Source organism: Panthera onca, chromosome C1 (assembly GCF_046562875.1).
Source record: "Panthera onca isolate mPanOnc1 chromosome C1, mPanOnc1 haplotype 2, whole genome shotgun sequence".
Classification (NCBI taxonomy): domain Eukaryota; kingdom Metazoa; phylum Chordata; class Mammalia; order Carnivora; family Felidae; genus Panthera; species Panthera onca.
Genome location: NC_138346.1, coordinates 148,991,801 through 149,008,789, shown reverse-complemented (window position 1 = coordinate 149,008,789; position 16,989 = coordinate 148,991,801). Strand labels below are relative to the sequence as shown.

Below are 16,989 nucleotides of genomic sequence, written 5' to 3'. Positions count from 1 at the left end.
TTCATCAGAAAAAAAAATAATAACACTAATTCAAAAAGATAAATGCACCCCTATGTTAATTGGAACATTATTTATAATAGCCAAGATATGAAAAGAACCTGTCTAACAATGGATGAATGGATAAAGAAGATATGGTATAAACACACACACACACACACACACACGCACAATGGAATACTACTCAGCCATAAAAATAAATGGAATACTACCATTTGTGTTAACATGGATGGACCTTGAGGGCATTATGCTAAGTGAAATAAATCAGACAGAGAAATACAAATATTATATGATCTCACTTATATGTGGAATCCAAAAAACAAAACAGATGAAGAAACAAAACAAAATTTATGGATTCAGAGAACAGAGTGGTGGTGGCAGGGTAGAAGGGGGTGTTGCCAAATGTCCAAAATGAGTAAAGGGTGTTGGGAGGTACACACTTCCAGCTGTGAAATAAATAGGTCATGGGGATGTGATGTGTGGCATGGGGACACAGTCAATGGTACTGTAGTGCATATTCGAAGGTTGCCAGGAGAATAGATCATGAAAGTTTTCATCATAAGAAGAAAAAATACTTTTGGTAACTTATGGTGACAGATGGCGGCTGGACTTACTGTGGTGATCATTTGCTGTGTGTACAGGTGTCGACTCATCATGTTGTACACTCAAGATAATATAATATTTATGTCAACTATGTTTCAATTTTAAAAAAGAGTTAAAGACCTTCTTTAATAATGTCAGGAAAATAACATGATACTCACTAGGCATCACTCACCTTTGGACCTGGTAATCCAGGTAACCCAGGATTTCCATGTGGCCCTGGTATGCCCTGCAAATAGTAAAAAAGGTCAGATCGTTCTTAGAACAGTTTTAGATACAAATAACAGTCAGTATAAATATTTCATAGCATAATTTAATTAAAATGAATGTTACCTCTTTTTTTTTTTTCCACAAAGCTTTTTTTAATTTTTTCTGAGATGTTGGATTGTTCAGTCTTGGAAAGGAGAGCTACACTAGAGCAGTACTGCAGTTTCTGTCTTTTGATTCAAAACACTGTCTTGAGGTGTTTACCTCCTTTATTTTTCACCCCTATCTCGAGCTATATGCATAGTGCTACTTCTAGAACCTGTGCAGAGTAAGAAGCCTAAAAATAAGGAAGTGCAAATGTTTACTCTTCTGTCAACATGTGTTAACCCTTTCTTGTACTTGAGTTTTTACTTATGCCATTACGTATCTCTTAAAGACTCGTTTAACTTTACCCCCTACAGCTGCCCAAATCATTCTTCAAGTGTCAGCTAGATCCCACCTCAGTTTTATTTAATTTATTCTTTTAGATAAATAAATATTATGTGGGGCTTGAGCTCACAAACCTGAGATCGAGACCTGAACTGAGACCAAGAGTCTGACACTTAACCAACTGGGCCACCCAGGTGCCCCCCCACCTCTTTTTTAAATCCTAGATACACCATGATAAAGTGATTTCTCTTACTAGCTTTCATAGAAATTGCTACATGTAAAGTTAATTTGTACTTAACTGTATATCGCTTTAGGACATTTATTAGACTGTTCTAATCTGTTACTTAAATATTTTATTGCCCTTTTAACTACTTTATGACATGTGCCATTTAGTTCTAGGATTAAAAATTTTTTGAAAACGGACTGTTTTTAGTACTACCAGTATAGCGCTTGGAACATATTAGACACTCAATAAATATTTGTTGGTTTGAATTTAATAACTGCTTCTATTTACTGAGTGCCTACTATATGTAAATAACTGCATTAATGCTTTACATTTCTTATTACTAATCCTTATAACAATCCTGCAAGGTGGCTATTTTTACTCCCCTTTACAAGTGAAGAAACTTAAGCTTATGGAACCATCAATGGAGGAACTAAGATCTACCTCTAGAAAACCTTCCAGGTCTCCAGGCCCCCTACACTCATTTGGATTTGGTACCCTTGTCTCAGCTCTTCAGCCATACCTCTCTCTTAACATATAACATATAGTTAGTAATTACTTATTTTTCTGTCTTTTCAATTCTGAATTAATAGAGCATCGTGTTTCAGAAAGGAAAGGGGTGTCAGCAATGGCAATATTGGAAGTATATCTAGCAAGACTAAAACTAAGGAAAAAAGATTAGATTTTATGATATGTCATTTGCAACCTTCAAAAATTATTAGATTAAATTATTATTAAAATAAATTTTAATAAAATAGATGGAAAAATTTATGGGCCTTTACACATAAGCATTGATGTAGGGCCACGGCATAAACTATTATTTTATAAAGTTCAATAGTGCAACAACAGTGAGCTAGGACAATAACTAGGAAAAATTAATAACAGTGAAAGTTTGAGGGTTTTTTTTGAAAAGGGATAATGGTTTGGTTGTTGCCACATGAGCTAAAATCTAGGGAGAGAAAAAAATGTGAAGTTGCAAGTTTTAAGTTAAATAATGGAGTGGAGATAAAATTAGGAACACAAATGTAATAATTAGCCTGGAGAAGAGGAATACTGTTCCTTCCTTAAAGAAAGGATTAGACAAATAAGTGAAAAAAATAGACAGAAATGAGGGAAGGAAACTGGTGTACTATGAGAATAGATGGAGACTCAGACTGAAGGTCTTGCTGTAGGAGAACAGCCTCAGTAGTGGATAGGGAATGGGATTGGTACAGAGAGAGATCCAGTCCCCAGAAAGGTGGGATCCAGACAGAGAGCCAGAAGGATGGAAACGGTCTGCCGGCTATGGGAGAGTGGGCGCGTGGATGAGAGACTGTAGGAGGAATGTGATAGGTCAAGTATAGAGAAGTGAAACAAATGTTTAACCGCAGCTACAGCCAGTGAGCGTTCGTCTGAGCCTTCTTGTCAGTATGAGGACAGGAGTTGAATGTGAATATGGACGACTTAAAGTAATATTTCAGGATGCTTTTTCACTATATTGTGTGTAAGATAGACAAAAATCGGGACAGAAAGTGGATTATACACAGCATGTGCATCTGTCTTTACAACACACGGTTGCAGTTCCTTTTCTGGCTCTTGGAAGAATTTCTGTTAGTAAAAGTCCACATTTATTTTTTAGGTTTGAAAGAAACAAATTTTAACACAGCAGTAAATCTTTTGTTGGACATGTGTAATGTGAGAAACCACTGCTGATCCTTAAGGCAGCTTTTTCCTCAGGTTAATTATTTTTCTAGTCAGTAGCTCCAGCATTTTCCACTATGTAATCCAGGAATGTACTATTTTAAGGCAACCCACTCCTCTTCATTTCCCAAAGCAAATGAACCCCACCTCGAACTATCAACTACCCATGAGATCGCTTTATAACTAAGAATAATGTTACAAGTAGCACTAATTTATAAATTTGATAATCCTTCTCAGGCAGGTTCACAGAGAGTGCCTTGGCTGGGTGTTTACGGTCAAATAAACAAGCTGCACGTGTTCCTGAGTTTCTCTTGAATTGGCAAAGGTAGACTAAGTTTGAAGACCCAGGCAGGTTTCCAAAGGAAGTACATACTGTACAATGCTGGGGAAAAAAAAACATACTGCAGTGTTACTAATTCTAACAGCAGTGGGACACAGAGCCCATTTACTCACCCGTGGACCTCTCCTTCCTGATGGGCCTGGGATGCCTGCTGGACCAGGTGGACCCTTGGAAAACAAATGCCAAGATGTTAGGCACAATTATAGACACATCTTTTCTCACAAGACTTATTAAGATTCCCACTTTAGGGCTTTGTTTTCAGTCCCCAGTTCCCAGCTGATGATGATTTTAAAGTAATATGAATCCCCTCACCCTAATCAGCAGGGGTGAGAGTTGAAACTCAAGTGTCCTCTTTAATCTGGCCAGAAATGGCCGTAGGAAGTCTGTGACTTATGGTTACAGCCACTGTATCTGGCTTTTACAGGAACCATAACTAGTAGTTTTGTGGGTAACTTTTACCTAAATTTACTTTTACTACTGAAGGCAGAATTCAATTTAGGGTTGGGAGACCAACAACTACAGGTCGTTTCAGACACATTTCAAAAGACTTGCCTGGAAAAATTAAAGCACTGACTATGTTATGTTCTCTTAAAAGGCTTATAGCAAGGATCTGTATAATGTGTTAAACTGTTATGAGATCCTTCTTGTATATTCAGTAATAAATCTGCCTTGCACCAAGTATAGCATACCAGGAGTTCAGTCAGAGACTTAAATGGTTTGCAAAACAAAGTAGGAAAGCAAACATTGATCAATTTTTAAAGCATTCTGATTAAATATATTAAATAATATTAAATATATTAAATAATATTAAATATATTAAATATGTTAAGTAATATTGAATAGGAAGAAGTAGTTTCCTTTTTTACTTCCTCACGTGATGACTTATGTCGTCTTTTTTTACTTTAACAATCAACTGGGGCAGAATAAATGTTCATTTGAGACATGGTTAACATATGCATTCATTCATGTTGCATTCACTTAATTGTTGCAGAGCACTCTGCTGATATGGAATTATTCTTGGTGTCTCTAGAGCATACACATATTCCACTTTACAAATATTCATTCAAAGTTGCATTAAAAATAGCATGAATGTTGAAATTCGGCATATCAAGGTTAAAGTGCTAGCCTTAGCATTAACAGATAGCATGGCCTAAGAGCCTTGATTTTATGCAGCATTTTTTTCTCATTCCTCATTCTGATATTATCTACTCTTCAAAACTTTCTCCTTTTTTTTTTAATATTACAGCTGTTTTGAAGTTTTCTAATCCTCTTTATATTTTTCAAGCTGACCATTTCCCTTTGATTGTATTTTTTCTTCTCCCATGCCCTAACTTGATTTAAAAAAAAAAAAAAAAACTATTTATTTATTTATTTATATATAGAGAGAAAGATAGTGCAACTGGGAGAGGGGCAGAGATGGAAGGACAGAGAGAGAATCCCAAGTAGGTTCTGCACTGTCATTGCAGAGCCCAATGCGGGGCTTGAACTCAACAAGCTGTGAGATCAATACCTGAGCTGAAGTCAGATGCTTAACTGACTGAGCCACCCAGGCACCCCAATAAAACCTTTCATATATCTCCTAACATTGAGACAGAAGTACTATTCCCATTCAACCTCAAACTGAGGGCATCCTCCTTCCTGAACTGTTCAAATATTTTAACAGCTATCATTATATCACTAACTTTATATATATATTATATATAACATTATATCACTAACCATCAAAAATTGACTTTCACTTATTTTTTTTAAAAACTGAAATCCTTTTCACAATTCTGGTTCTGTTGTTATAATCGGAAGTTAACAGCTATTTATTTGAAGTCCCCAAAAATAAGAAAAATGAAAAACTAAATGGAAAATTAAAACAGAATGTCTAGTTTGGTTTATTACCCCATGACACTATATTACAACAAAAGAAAACAGTATTCCAATTACATAGAAAAGGTAATTATTATTAGATACTGGGCAAGAAAGAAAGTCTATGTTATGTCATGATTGAAATATTTGAGTTATTTAATAAGCACTGTATAAAAATCAATTTTAACTTCTTCACAAATTTGCATTTTCAAATCACTGAGAATAGATTAATAGGGATTTCTACAAACCAGGGAAGAAATTTGATTTTATATGGCATGACTTGTTTGATGAAAATAAGTGATTTTCTATAAATAAAGTTAAGTACTAAAAATGGCACTTAAACTTTGAGGTTATTGGTTATTAAGAGAAAGGGATGCCTGGGCTCAGTTGTTGACCATCTTGATTTTGGCTTAGGTTATGATCTCGTGGTTCATGTGATCTAGCCCTGCTTCAGATTCTCTCTCCCTCTCTCTCTGCCCTTCCCCCTTTCACACACGCCCGCTCTCAAGAATAAATAAACTTTTAAAAAAGTTTAAAAAAAAAAAAAGGAGCATAATTCCATGAAAAGAGTAACGGTTTTGCAATTGTCTAATCTAGGTTCAAATCAGGCCTCAATGATTTACTAGCTGAATGACCTTGGACAAGTCAGTTACTCTTTCTAAGCCTTAGTTTCCTCATCTTTAAAATATTGATGATAAAGATCTACCTTTCAGTTATTGTGATCATTAAAGATACTGTATATAGAATAACTACCACTATGGCTAAGAAATAGTAGTTAACCAGTAAACTATAGAATAATGATTTTTTTAAAGGTATACATGGTGCACAGTAAGCACTCAATTAATGTTAGTTATAATATTATAATTACTAGGGGTTTTTTGTTTGTTTGTTTTAGATAGAGTGCGCATGAGTGGGGTAGAGGGCAGAAAAATCTTAATCAGGCTCCAGCTGAACCTGATGTGGGGCTCAGCATGGGGCTTGATCCCATGACCATGGGATCTCAACCTGAGCCAAAATCAAGAGTCAGGTACTCAACCAACTGAGCCACCCAGGCTACTAAGGTAATTATTATATATTATCAAATATATAATTGCCTTAAATATATTCACTAGACCAAAACTTCTAAAAGATAGTAATGCCTGGTCAATTAATCTTGGAAGTCCTGCAACTAAAATTCCTTTTAAAAATTCATTCACTCATTCATTCATTCACTCATTCGATAAGCATTAGTAAGCATCAAGCCCTCCGACAGCTTCGAGTCTAGAAAAAAGACACACGTTAACAGATAAGCACATAATTAAACATTTTACTTAGTGATATGAAGGAAGAGAACAAGCAAGCAACAGAGAGATTAACATAGCTAGTGCACCTAATTTATTTGTGGTATCAGAGGAAGCTTCTCTGAGGAAGTAAGTGCTCACACTGAAAAAATGAATAAGAGTTAGAAAAGAGGAGAAAGTAAAATTCCAGAAAATAGGAATAAAATGAACGAGGGCATGAGTAAAAGAAAACAAACAAAAAGCACAGTCTTATTGAAGAAGAAAAAGAAAACTCAGGGAGAGTAAGAGAAAGTGGCACAAAAGGAGGCTGCAGAGGTAAGCAGGGGCCAGATCACACACCACTGCACAGGTTATGATAAAAAGTCTTTCATTTATTCTAAGTGCTTTATTCTTCTGCCACTGAAGAGTTTAAGGAGCTAACTGAGGTGATCTGGTTTGTGTTTTTAAAAAGATCACTAGAGAATTTACATAAAACATGGCAGAATGAAAACATTTTTAAAACTACCCTCCATCCCTCAAAACCCACTGAGAACAACAAAAACACTGAAAGAAAAAAAAAATCATCTCCAACGAAACAAGGAAAGGACCACAACCACAAACCACAAAATATGAAGATTATGTTCCAAATACTGAGAAACTTTGCGGTAAGGAAAGATGTTGAGAGATGACCAGAAAGAAAAACCTCCTCAGATTTCAAATCTTGAACAGGCTACAGATATCTAAAACTATCAGTCTTGAATGTTCATCTCAAAAATCCTTTGATTACACAACGATGAGGCTTAAGGGAATGAGAAAGCCACAGTAGATATGATTAATGATCCAGTGAAGACCCAGCTTCAAACAGCCAAGAGTAAGAAAGGTGGAACTGAAGAGGAGGAACCCATCATTGTTATGATCTACAACCAAACCTCCTAACCTCAGAAGATGTCTGGTGGGGACAGGGGGTGAAAGACAGGAGCATAAATCATCATATTAGTTCTTAGAGGGCCTATGAAATAAAAGATTTCATAACAAATTGTACATGAAAGTAAGAGGAGATATGTCTCTGGATAGAGGACAAAATAAATATAATAAGATGGTGTTTAAAGGCAGCAACCTAAAGTTGACACTGTGTACCACTCCACCTTATTTCCCTCTGCTTCTCCCTATGCTATTCTAAAACAAATAGTGCCCCAGTTAGAGTTGCCTTTATTTTATTTATTTTTTTTTTAAGTTTATTTATTTTCAGAGAGAGAGCATGAGCAGGGGAGGGACAGAGAAAGAAGGAGAGAGAAAGAATCCTGAGCAGGCTCCATGCTGTCAGCACAGAACCAGAGGTGGGGCTCAAACTCACGAACCATGAAATCATAACCCCGGCTGAAATCAAGAGTCAGATGTTTAACTAAATGAGTCACTCAGGTGCCCCAGAGCTGCCTTTATTATTTTTTTAAAGAAATTTTTTTTAACGTTTATTTATTTTTGAGACAGAGAGAGACAGAGCATGAACGGGGGAGGGGCAGAGAGAGAGGGAGACACAGAATTGGAAGCAGGCTCCAGGCTCTGAGCCATCAGCCCAGAGCCCGAGGCAGGGCTCAAACTCACGGACTGTGAGATCCTGACCTGAGCTGAAGTCGGACGCTCAACCGACTGAGCTACCCAGGCGCCCCTGCCTTTATTTTAAAAATGGCTAATAACCAGAAAGAAACCAGCCAGGGGCCTTTACATACTTATTGAGTGGAGGGGAAAGTATGAGGACAGAAACATAAATTAAAAGTAGATGAAAATTGTTTACCAGAAGAGGAATTACTTCATGCAACAGAGAAAAAGTCCAGTCATATAGTTCACTAAAGATGCAAAGGATTTCAAGATGCCATGTTTCTATAAAAACAGAGGTCAAAGAAGAGTTATAAGAAATAAAAATAACAATGAAGGTAATGAAATGTGAACCAGAAGAGTTTAAGAAATACATGAAAGAGAAAAAAGAAACCATTATAGATGAAAGCCATGTCTGATACCATAAAAACTGATTAGATACAATTTAAAAATCAATGAAGGAATGTGAGTGCAGAATAACTGAATTCACATGAAACAAAATAGAAAAAGCAATCACACATACATGCTTGTAGAGAAAATGATAGATAATGTCTATCATCACAAAGGACATCCTGAAGAAGAATGTGGAAAAATGGAAAAGAAAAATATTTGAGGATATAAGGGGAGATGTTTCTATAATCAAATAAAAATGACCTTCATATCAAAGGCATACCAGAAAAAAAAACTGATACAGACTGATATAGGTTTAATAAACTTCAGAGATGATGAAAGAACTGTACGGGCATATGAAAGAAGAAATGGTCACCTACAGGTAGGAAAAATCAGGCTGGCCTGAGATTTCACATGGTAACATCTACTTCAAGAAGTGATGCAACAATCCCTACAAAGTTCATTATTTCTTCATCATTCACACTTTCATTAGCTTCCTAAAAAATCTACCTTTAGTCTTCTACATTATCCTGAAGTTGGACTCACAAAGTTGACTTTCCCATCAGAAGAGCTAATGCATTTCTTCCACTTTTTCTCAGTCCTCATCCTTTTTGACTTCTATGTAGCTTTTGGCACTGCTGATCAATTTTTTCTCAAAACTCTCTTCTTGGGCTTCTGTGACAGTGCACTATATACTTCTCTCCCATCTGACTGTTCATTCACACTTCTGCTTTTTTTCTTCCATAATCCCAAAGCAAACATTCCCCATGATTTGACTCTTGACTCTATGCCAAACTCCTTTCTTTGAAAATTATCCAACCCTATACCTTCAACTATAATATTGATAGGAAGACTCCTGAATCTACATTCTTATCATGATCTCTCTTTTTCATTTCAGCTTCTTCAACTTTTCCAAAGGCTGACTGAATTTTCAATAGTACCTGAAATGTTTTAACTTAACTTCCTCTCCTAAAATCGACTTCCTCTCTTAGTTACTAATTTTAGTAATGGTATTACCATTCTCCCAATCCATAGACTTGAAACTTTAAAGTCATCTTTCTCTTCCTTTTTGTTTGGTCCCTAGGTCCAATTAATTTCCCATATATTTCTTCAAAATATCTCCTGAATTCTACCTTTCCTTTGCATTTTCACATTTTCCTAATGTCTTAGTTTTGTAACATCCAGATGATAGTGGGAACTTCCTGTCTGTGCTGGGCACTACTAACAGACTGACCTCTCCATTAATATCTCTGCTTAGAAACCTACAAAATTCCCCATGAGAATGAGATAAAGTAAGAACTATCAGTTTGACAATTAAGACTCTCTACAATCTGACAACATCTATCTTGGGTCTTATCTTTGTCCAACAATATTCAGTCTAACATCATGAGAGAGCTTAAGCTTTAGAGGCAAAAAACGTGAATCCTGGCTCTGTCATTTATTAGCAATGTGGTTATGAGCAAGTAAACTGACTTTTCTGGGTTTCAGTTTCTTCACCTGAAAAAATGGGGATAATAATTCCAACCTCACCAAGTTATTTTAAGATAATGAATTTAAAGGGCATGGTCAAGCATCTGTCGCAAAGTAAAAACTCAGTAAATGATAGCTATTATGCTGCTTTTCCTATTAAAAAAATAGGTTCGTTCTTTTCACCTATCAAAATATATCCATTCTTTGGGCCTACATTATAACTAGTTTGTCCACAAGACAATTCCAAATTATTCCGAACTATTCCAAGCTATTCCGAACAGCTCAGCCTTAAGCGATCTTTCATAGGGATCACCTCAGAAAACACTTCTCTTGCTTTTGAACATTTGTACCTTATGCACTTAGTTTGTAAGCTCCTTCTGAGCAGTGACTGTGTCATCCATACTTTGTGTTCCTGCTTTTCCCATAACAGAAACTAAGTAAATATCTGTTAGATATTACTGCTTCATCCACCAATATTGAAATGACTAGTTTGGGATTTATAGAAGAGATTTATGCTCATCTCATCATACTGAAGAAAGTAAATGGCTTCCGTAACTATTTGCTTAATATGACCTGCCCAGTGGCTCAATTTTATTACTAATATGTTGATAATTAGTTGCTATCACTGAAAAGAATTTCTCTATAATAATGTTATTCATACTTTAAGACATTTAAACATTCACTCTAAGAGTTGTTCAATACCTATCAAGTCATTTCAAGCAAGAACCACAAAGGAAACATAAGCTAAGCAAGTGACATCATCTTCTCCCATCCAATGGCTTCTGAACTAAAACAATGACTCAAATTTTATTTTCATAAAATAAATAAATGCTTTAATATATATTTTAGTCTGCTTGTAATTAAAAATATTATTTTCTAAACACATAAAAGTTGATTACTTAACATATACAAATATAAAAGGCAAAAACATAATGCTTCTAATGTGATTTTTTTAACGTTTATTCATTTTTGAGACACAGAGAGAAACAGAGTGTGAGTGGGGCAGGGGCAGAGAAAGAAGGAGACACAGAATCCCAAGCAGACTCCAGGGTCTAAGGTGTCAGCACAGAGCCTGACATAGGGCTCGAACTCACAGACCATGAGATCATAACTTGAGCTGAAGTCAGACACTTAACCAACCGAGCCACCCAGCTCCCCCCAATGTAATTTTAAATAGCTTAAAATGGGTTTTAAATGATTTATAAATTTTTCATATGTTCATCTGTAATTGCACCTACACAACAAAAGAATTTCAGAGCTAAAAACATCAATCTATTATCATATAGTTTTGTTTATACATTATCAAATAAGTGATTTGGCTGTTTGCTTGTTTTTTTCATTGAATAGGCCAATGAGCTCTTAGTTACTTTTTGTATTAGGTAGATGGAGCTTTTATTAATCTGTAAATCTAAATTAACTATACCATTAAAGATGTAATGAAATATGTTACATTTAGAACAATAATGTAAGGTTTTGCTTTTTACCAGGCAGTGATTCACTACAAAATTATCTCTAAAGTAAATTTTACTATTTTAGTTCATTTGATATTATTTTGCTGAAAGAAGGGTTTAATGATTATCAATTAATTTAATTGATGTATTTAACGTGTTTTTCTTTAGTGTACTATAACTTTTATATCCTTCTCTTAACATGACTGTGTATAAGTCTATGGTTTTTCTATAAAGAATGCTAATCCAAATTTAGCAGTTGAATTCTTGGTTGAACTTCAACTGAACAAGAAAAACATATAGCTTACTCACCATTTTATCAGAATTAAGTAACCTTTCAGCCTGCCAATATAAACAACAAAAAATATAATATTTAAGCCAACACTGCATTCTGGCTGGATGCATTATAGTAACCGTAAATTCATCACTATAGCCAGGATACATGTCTGAAACAGATCTGATCTATTCTGTATTCTTCAGTCTAGTGATTTTTGATAAGTTAATGCATTAAGACAGATTTAAAAAACAACAACAACAACTTACGGGAGGTCCAGTGTCCCCTTTTGGCCCTCTCAGATTCTCCATTTCGAGCATTGTATTAAGATCCTCATAATAATAATAATAATCATAAAGGTCAGTCTCATAGCTATTTTCGATGGGATAGGTAGCATCAGGATCAATTTCACCTTCCTTCCTTAGGTCAAGGTGATTGTCCACAGATGGCTCATCTGTCACTCTGTATAAGGTTGTGTTTAAAATCTGTTGCAGTTCCGTTAGTTCATTAGTGTGTAGATTTGCTGTGATAGCCTTCTTGAGATTAGTAATTGTTTCTTGTTTTATATGTGGAAGAATAGATGATATCTTCTTAAATGGTGACAGACCAGTTAGTTTATCATTATGTTGTGTGACATTGTCGGATACATTTGAAAAAGAACTAAATTTCTCCTTGCTATTTGTTTTCGCCTTTTTGAGATGATGGGTCATTGACAGACTTAAATTTGTCTGAGTATGTTCCTCATTGATCATTTCTTTGTCTTGAATTCCATGGTTTACAAGATCCACAGCAGAAACATTCCTTGAATGAAGAGAAATGAATTGAGATTTTGATATTTGGTGTTCTTGTTGCTTATGGACTGTTGCAGAATCATTATTTATGATATTTGGAATGTTTTTGCCTTTGGTAAATGTGTCCTCAGACAGCACTTTTTCACCAAATTGTTTGGGCAAGGGAGAGTTTTCCAGTATCTCAGCTGGTACGATGGTTGTATGAAGATGGTTTGTCTCAGGGTGACAACGATGTTTCACATATCTACAATAGTTTGCAGATGCTTCTGCAGAAGGAATAATATCCAACTGACATACTATTCCTTCAAAATGGACAGAATTATTATTCATACTTCCTAGTGTAAACACACTGTTAGAATCAAAAGTCTGGACTTCCAAAAGAGTCTCTCTGCTAAAATATTTCTTTCCACACTCAACAGACATTGAAACAACTTGGTTTCTAATAGTAATGGCAAAGAAGTGCCATCGCTCATCATGAACACTGTAGTTGAAAAACACAGACTGCTTTCCTCCAAGGTATACTACTAATTTTTTAGGTAATAATTGCACTCCTAATTGCAGTCTATTTTTATTTCTAATGCTGAAGAGAAATGCATTGTTTACTCTATGTGACTGTAACCCAATTAATATTGTAAATGGGTGTTCTAAGTTGAATGGTAAAATTTTCATGAGAGGTGACTCAATATAAGCATCATTTGTTAAAATGACACCTGATTCTGTTAAATGGACCCCCTGAGGTAATGGTGTAGATGATGATGGTACAGCAGTCACTGATGATGAGTGTCTTACATCTTTGTCTCCAAGGCCTAGTTGATGAAGAATATCTATGCCTGGAAATTAAAAACAGAGAGAGAAAGAGAAAGAGAAAGAATCTTACTCTCATGCATTCAGGTGTTCATATGAATGTTTGAGTATGAGAAAATATTCCTTGTCTGTATCAACAGTAATCCCTAAAATAAGCATGCTCTATCAATTTCCAGTTCATGAGAAACATGGGGAGGAAGAGTAAAATGTTATACTCAGTAATTTGGAACACACACACACGTAAGCACATACTAATGCGTGCATACATGCACACACAAACACACACACACACACAACCTATATTCCTAAACCTAAAATTTAGTAAATGCTCTCTCATTTCTCTCAATCAATTGAGGAATCATATTTGTTACTCCAATGAATATTACTTCTTTAATTTGGAACTTAAAATTTTATGACTTCTAAGTTAAAGAGAAACTGGGGACACAGTTACAAAAAGAAATTTATAACTTGAAAACCACTGTACAAATTAAGTTCACATAATCTTTTAAACTATAATTTTTCAGGTTTTTTTCCCTGATAGCCTTCTAGAAATTTACAAGTTACGCAAGAGTTCTCCCTGTGCCTGATACTGTAAGGGTGTGCTACACATAAAGTATCCAGTCACCCTGATATCTCCTGGACAAGCAAACTTAAATTCCTATTGTTGATGATTACCATACTTTTTCTTTCCCTTCCAAGTTTCTCTTGCTTCTGTTATTTTCTCAGTCCTCCAAGGTAATTTTTATCAAAGCAATTTTTAGACCCTTTCCAATATTTATTATATAATATGAAATATAGGTCGTATATAACATAAACTTTATATATAGGTTGTACATAATATAAACTTTATATAATAATGGCTTTTTTCTGGTTTATTTTTATTGCAATGTTACTAATAGTATACTGTTTATCTCCCCTATCCAATTATAAACTCTTGGAAGACAGATTCTGTGTCTAATTAATTATTGGATATCTACTATTCTTGCCTTGCAAATAGTTCTATAATTTCTAAATGAATGAATTTGCCCCACCAGGATCTTATCAGATGTCGCATTTCTTTCTATAGTCTTATAAAATTAAATACAATTTGTGAAGAATGATGAATCCTGTATTAGAGATATAGAACAGTTTAGTCAGGCACAGGATCATTATTATTTTGGGTGTTATAAATCTCCTACCTGTAACTTTGTATATATGTAATCATTTCTAACAAGAAATGTCAAAGAATATGAATTCATAACTGTGATAAGTGAGAAAAAAGCTTTTGTAGATTAGCCAAAAAAATGTGAATTATCTTAGTTTTTCCTTTATAGGAAATTAGTAGATATTTGATAATTCATGTTTATTGCAAATAGCAAAAATAATAGCAAATATCACTCATGCATAACCTAGCAATACAATTAAAATGTTTTCTCACCAGAGAGCTTTATAAAATACTCAGGTGTTTTATTTTATGGTTATAACAACCATCATTTTATTTATAAAGCAGTCATAGTTTTATAATAGTGTCAAATGTTATAAATGTTTGTATCTAAAACAGTATGACAGTGTCTCTTAAACTTTTCCACCAAAACATTCCTAACATCAGTTTAGAATTATATGTGTCTCCAGGAATTTGGGAGGAATATTTTAAAGAGGCCCCATAAAAATAAAACAAAAAATCTTTGACTTCTCATGTTTTACAATTATAATTTAGGAAAAACTTTAATTTTTCTCTATAATATGGCTATATTTGTTTTAATATATAACATGAATTACCAGTGAAATCAATTAACTATCCCCATCCTCAATCTTCATTGAAAATTTATATTCCTGGAACAACTGTCTGCTTAGTCGGTGACTCTGAGTATTCTTGCACAATGGTTTCTGCCTCTAAGAAGGTGCATATCTCAATCTGAGAAGTAATCTATGTTAGAAACACTGCTCCTTTGAAAATCACGACACTTAAAGTGTATATAATCATATATTTTGTGAAAGTTATCATTATAATATGCCAAATAGGCTATCCTTACACAAAGGAAGTACCATATTTATGTGGCATGATATCAAGGGCTTCTTACCCAAAGAAATAACCCCTGCTATATACTGCCTCAAATTTCTGATTCCATTAAAGGAAATATCACTGGAAAGGATATTATTTGAAACCTGTATTATATATACATGTGTGTGTGTTTAATATTTCATATATTTTCCTTCAATTCTAATTTAGAGTTTTTATAACAAATAGCTGAGATTTTTAAAAAGTCAAAAGTGTTTGAGAATTTGCTATTCATAAGTTTCTTGTTATCAAACCATCTTTCCATTCCTGAAATAAAAGCTACTTGATGGTTATATGTTACTCTTTTGATACCTTGCTGGATTCTTGAAGAACAACGTATGTAGAATCATTACATCAATATTTACAAGTTAAGACTGGTCTGTTTTTTCTCATATTGTACTATCTTTATCAACTATAGTATTGATTCATTATTTTCTGTGACCTAATTTAAGTAGAATTTATTAGGCTAAGTTTTAAAAACAGAAAGTACAAATTAGACACCATTCTCTAATCACAATGCTAACAAGTTAGATTTTAATAACAAAATCAGAAAAAAAAAAAAAAACCTTTAACTGGAAAATTTAAAGATTTTCTCCTAAATCATTGGGGTCATTGGGAAAATACAAATAAAAATTACACAGTTTTTAGAAAAATAACAAAAATTAAAATACTACATACCAAAATCTATGGGATATAGCTTAAGAATTATATTTTAGACAGATTTGTATTTTTGTTCTGTTATCTTTAAAATGATAAAAATATAAAATGTCCCTAGTCCTCTTTATTTAGACATATCTATTATTTCTTTCCTATGGATAGTGTTTCCTTTTCCTTTTTTCTCCCTTCCTCCCTTTCTCTTACTATCAGAATTAGCTTCCTAGTATTGACTTTTTTATTGTTAAATATCTTTATAGTACTTTTTATTTGATTTATCAGCTTTGGATAATATTAATTCCCAGCCAGCTTCTACATATGAGCCAATCAGCAAACTTAATACACTTCCTGTTTTTTTTCCCCCTTCCCTTCCCATTTATCAGTGATTGGACCATTCCTACATTTGTATGGCATTTATATTCAGTTCTGTTCCCAAATTTTCTTCTTATACAGCCAGTCTTTGTAATCGTTATCTCAGTTATTTCCTTTTTGATGAAGTTTATCCTCTATTAGTCTCCTCAAGAAGCGTTCATGGAAAATTTCCTGGATATTTGACTTTTTAGAATTGTTTGTTGGTAGCCTCGTATCTCAAGTTTCACTGGATATAAAATTCTTTGCTGATACTTTCTTTGAATATCTTAGAGATATGATTCCACTGTCTATTGGTGTGGAATGTTAGGAAAGAAAAGTCTGAAGTCGGCTAATTTTCTCTCTCTAAATGACTCATTTTTTTTTTAACCAACATGCCCCAAAGAGCTGTTCTTTATCTTTGAAGTAAAGTGCAGATTTTATTAGGATATGGCTTCATATTGACCATTCTGGATAAATGTTTCCAGGCATATAGATGCCCATTTGTTGTTTAGATTCAAGTTTAGTTGTTGTTGCTTGCTTCAGCAAAGTTTTCATGAATTACATCCTTGAATATTCTATTTTAT

The 16,989-nt window shown here is 34.2% G+C and overlaps 1 protein-coding gene across 2 annotated transcripts in view; it reads right to left on the bottom strand.

Annotated features, from left to right (window-relative positions):
• Window positions 1-16,989, bottom strand: part of COL24A1 (collagen type XXIV alpha 1 chain) — a 409,345-nt gene that overhangs the window by 373,408 nt on the left and 18,948 nt on the right. Inside the window, exons 4-6 of one of the 2 annotated variants that reach the window (XM_078451730.2) lie at window positions 12,037-13,388; window positions 3,590-3,643; window positions 773-826 (exon numbers count right to left, since the gene is read on the bottom strand). In XM_078451730.2, the coding sequence (XP_078307856.1) occupies window positions 773-826; window positions 3,590-3,643; window positions 12,037-13,388 (1,460 nt within the window). The remainder of the gene's footprint in view (window positions 1-772; window positions 827-3,589; window positions 3,644-12,036; window positions 13,389-16,989) is intronic. The other variant, XM_078451731.2, reaches the window with a different exon arrangement.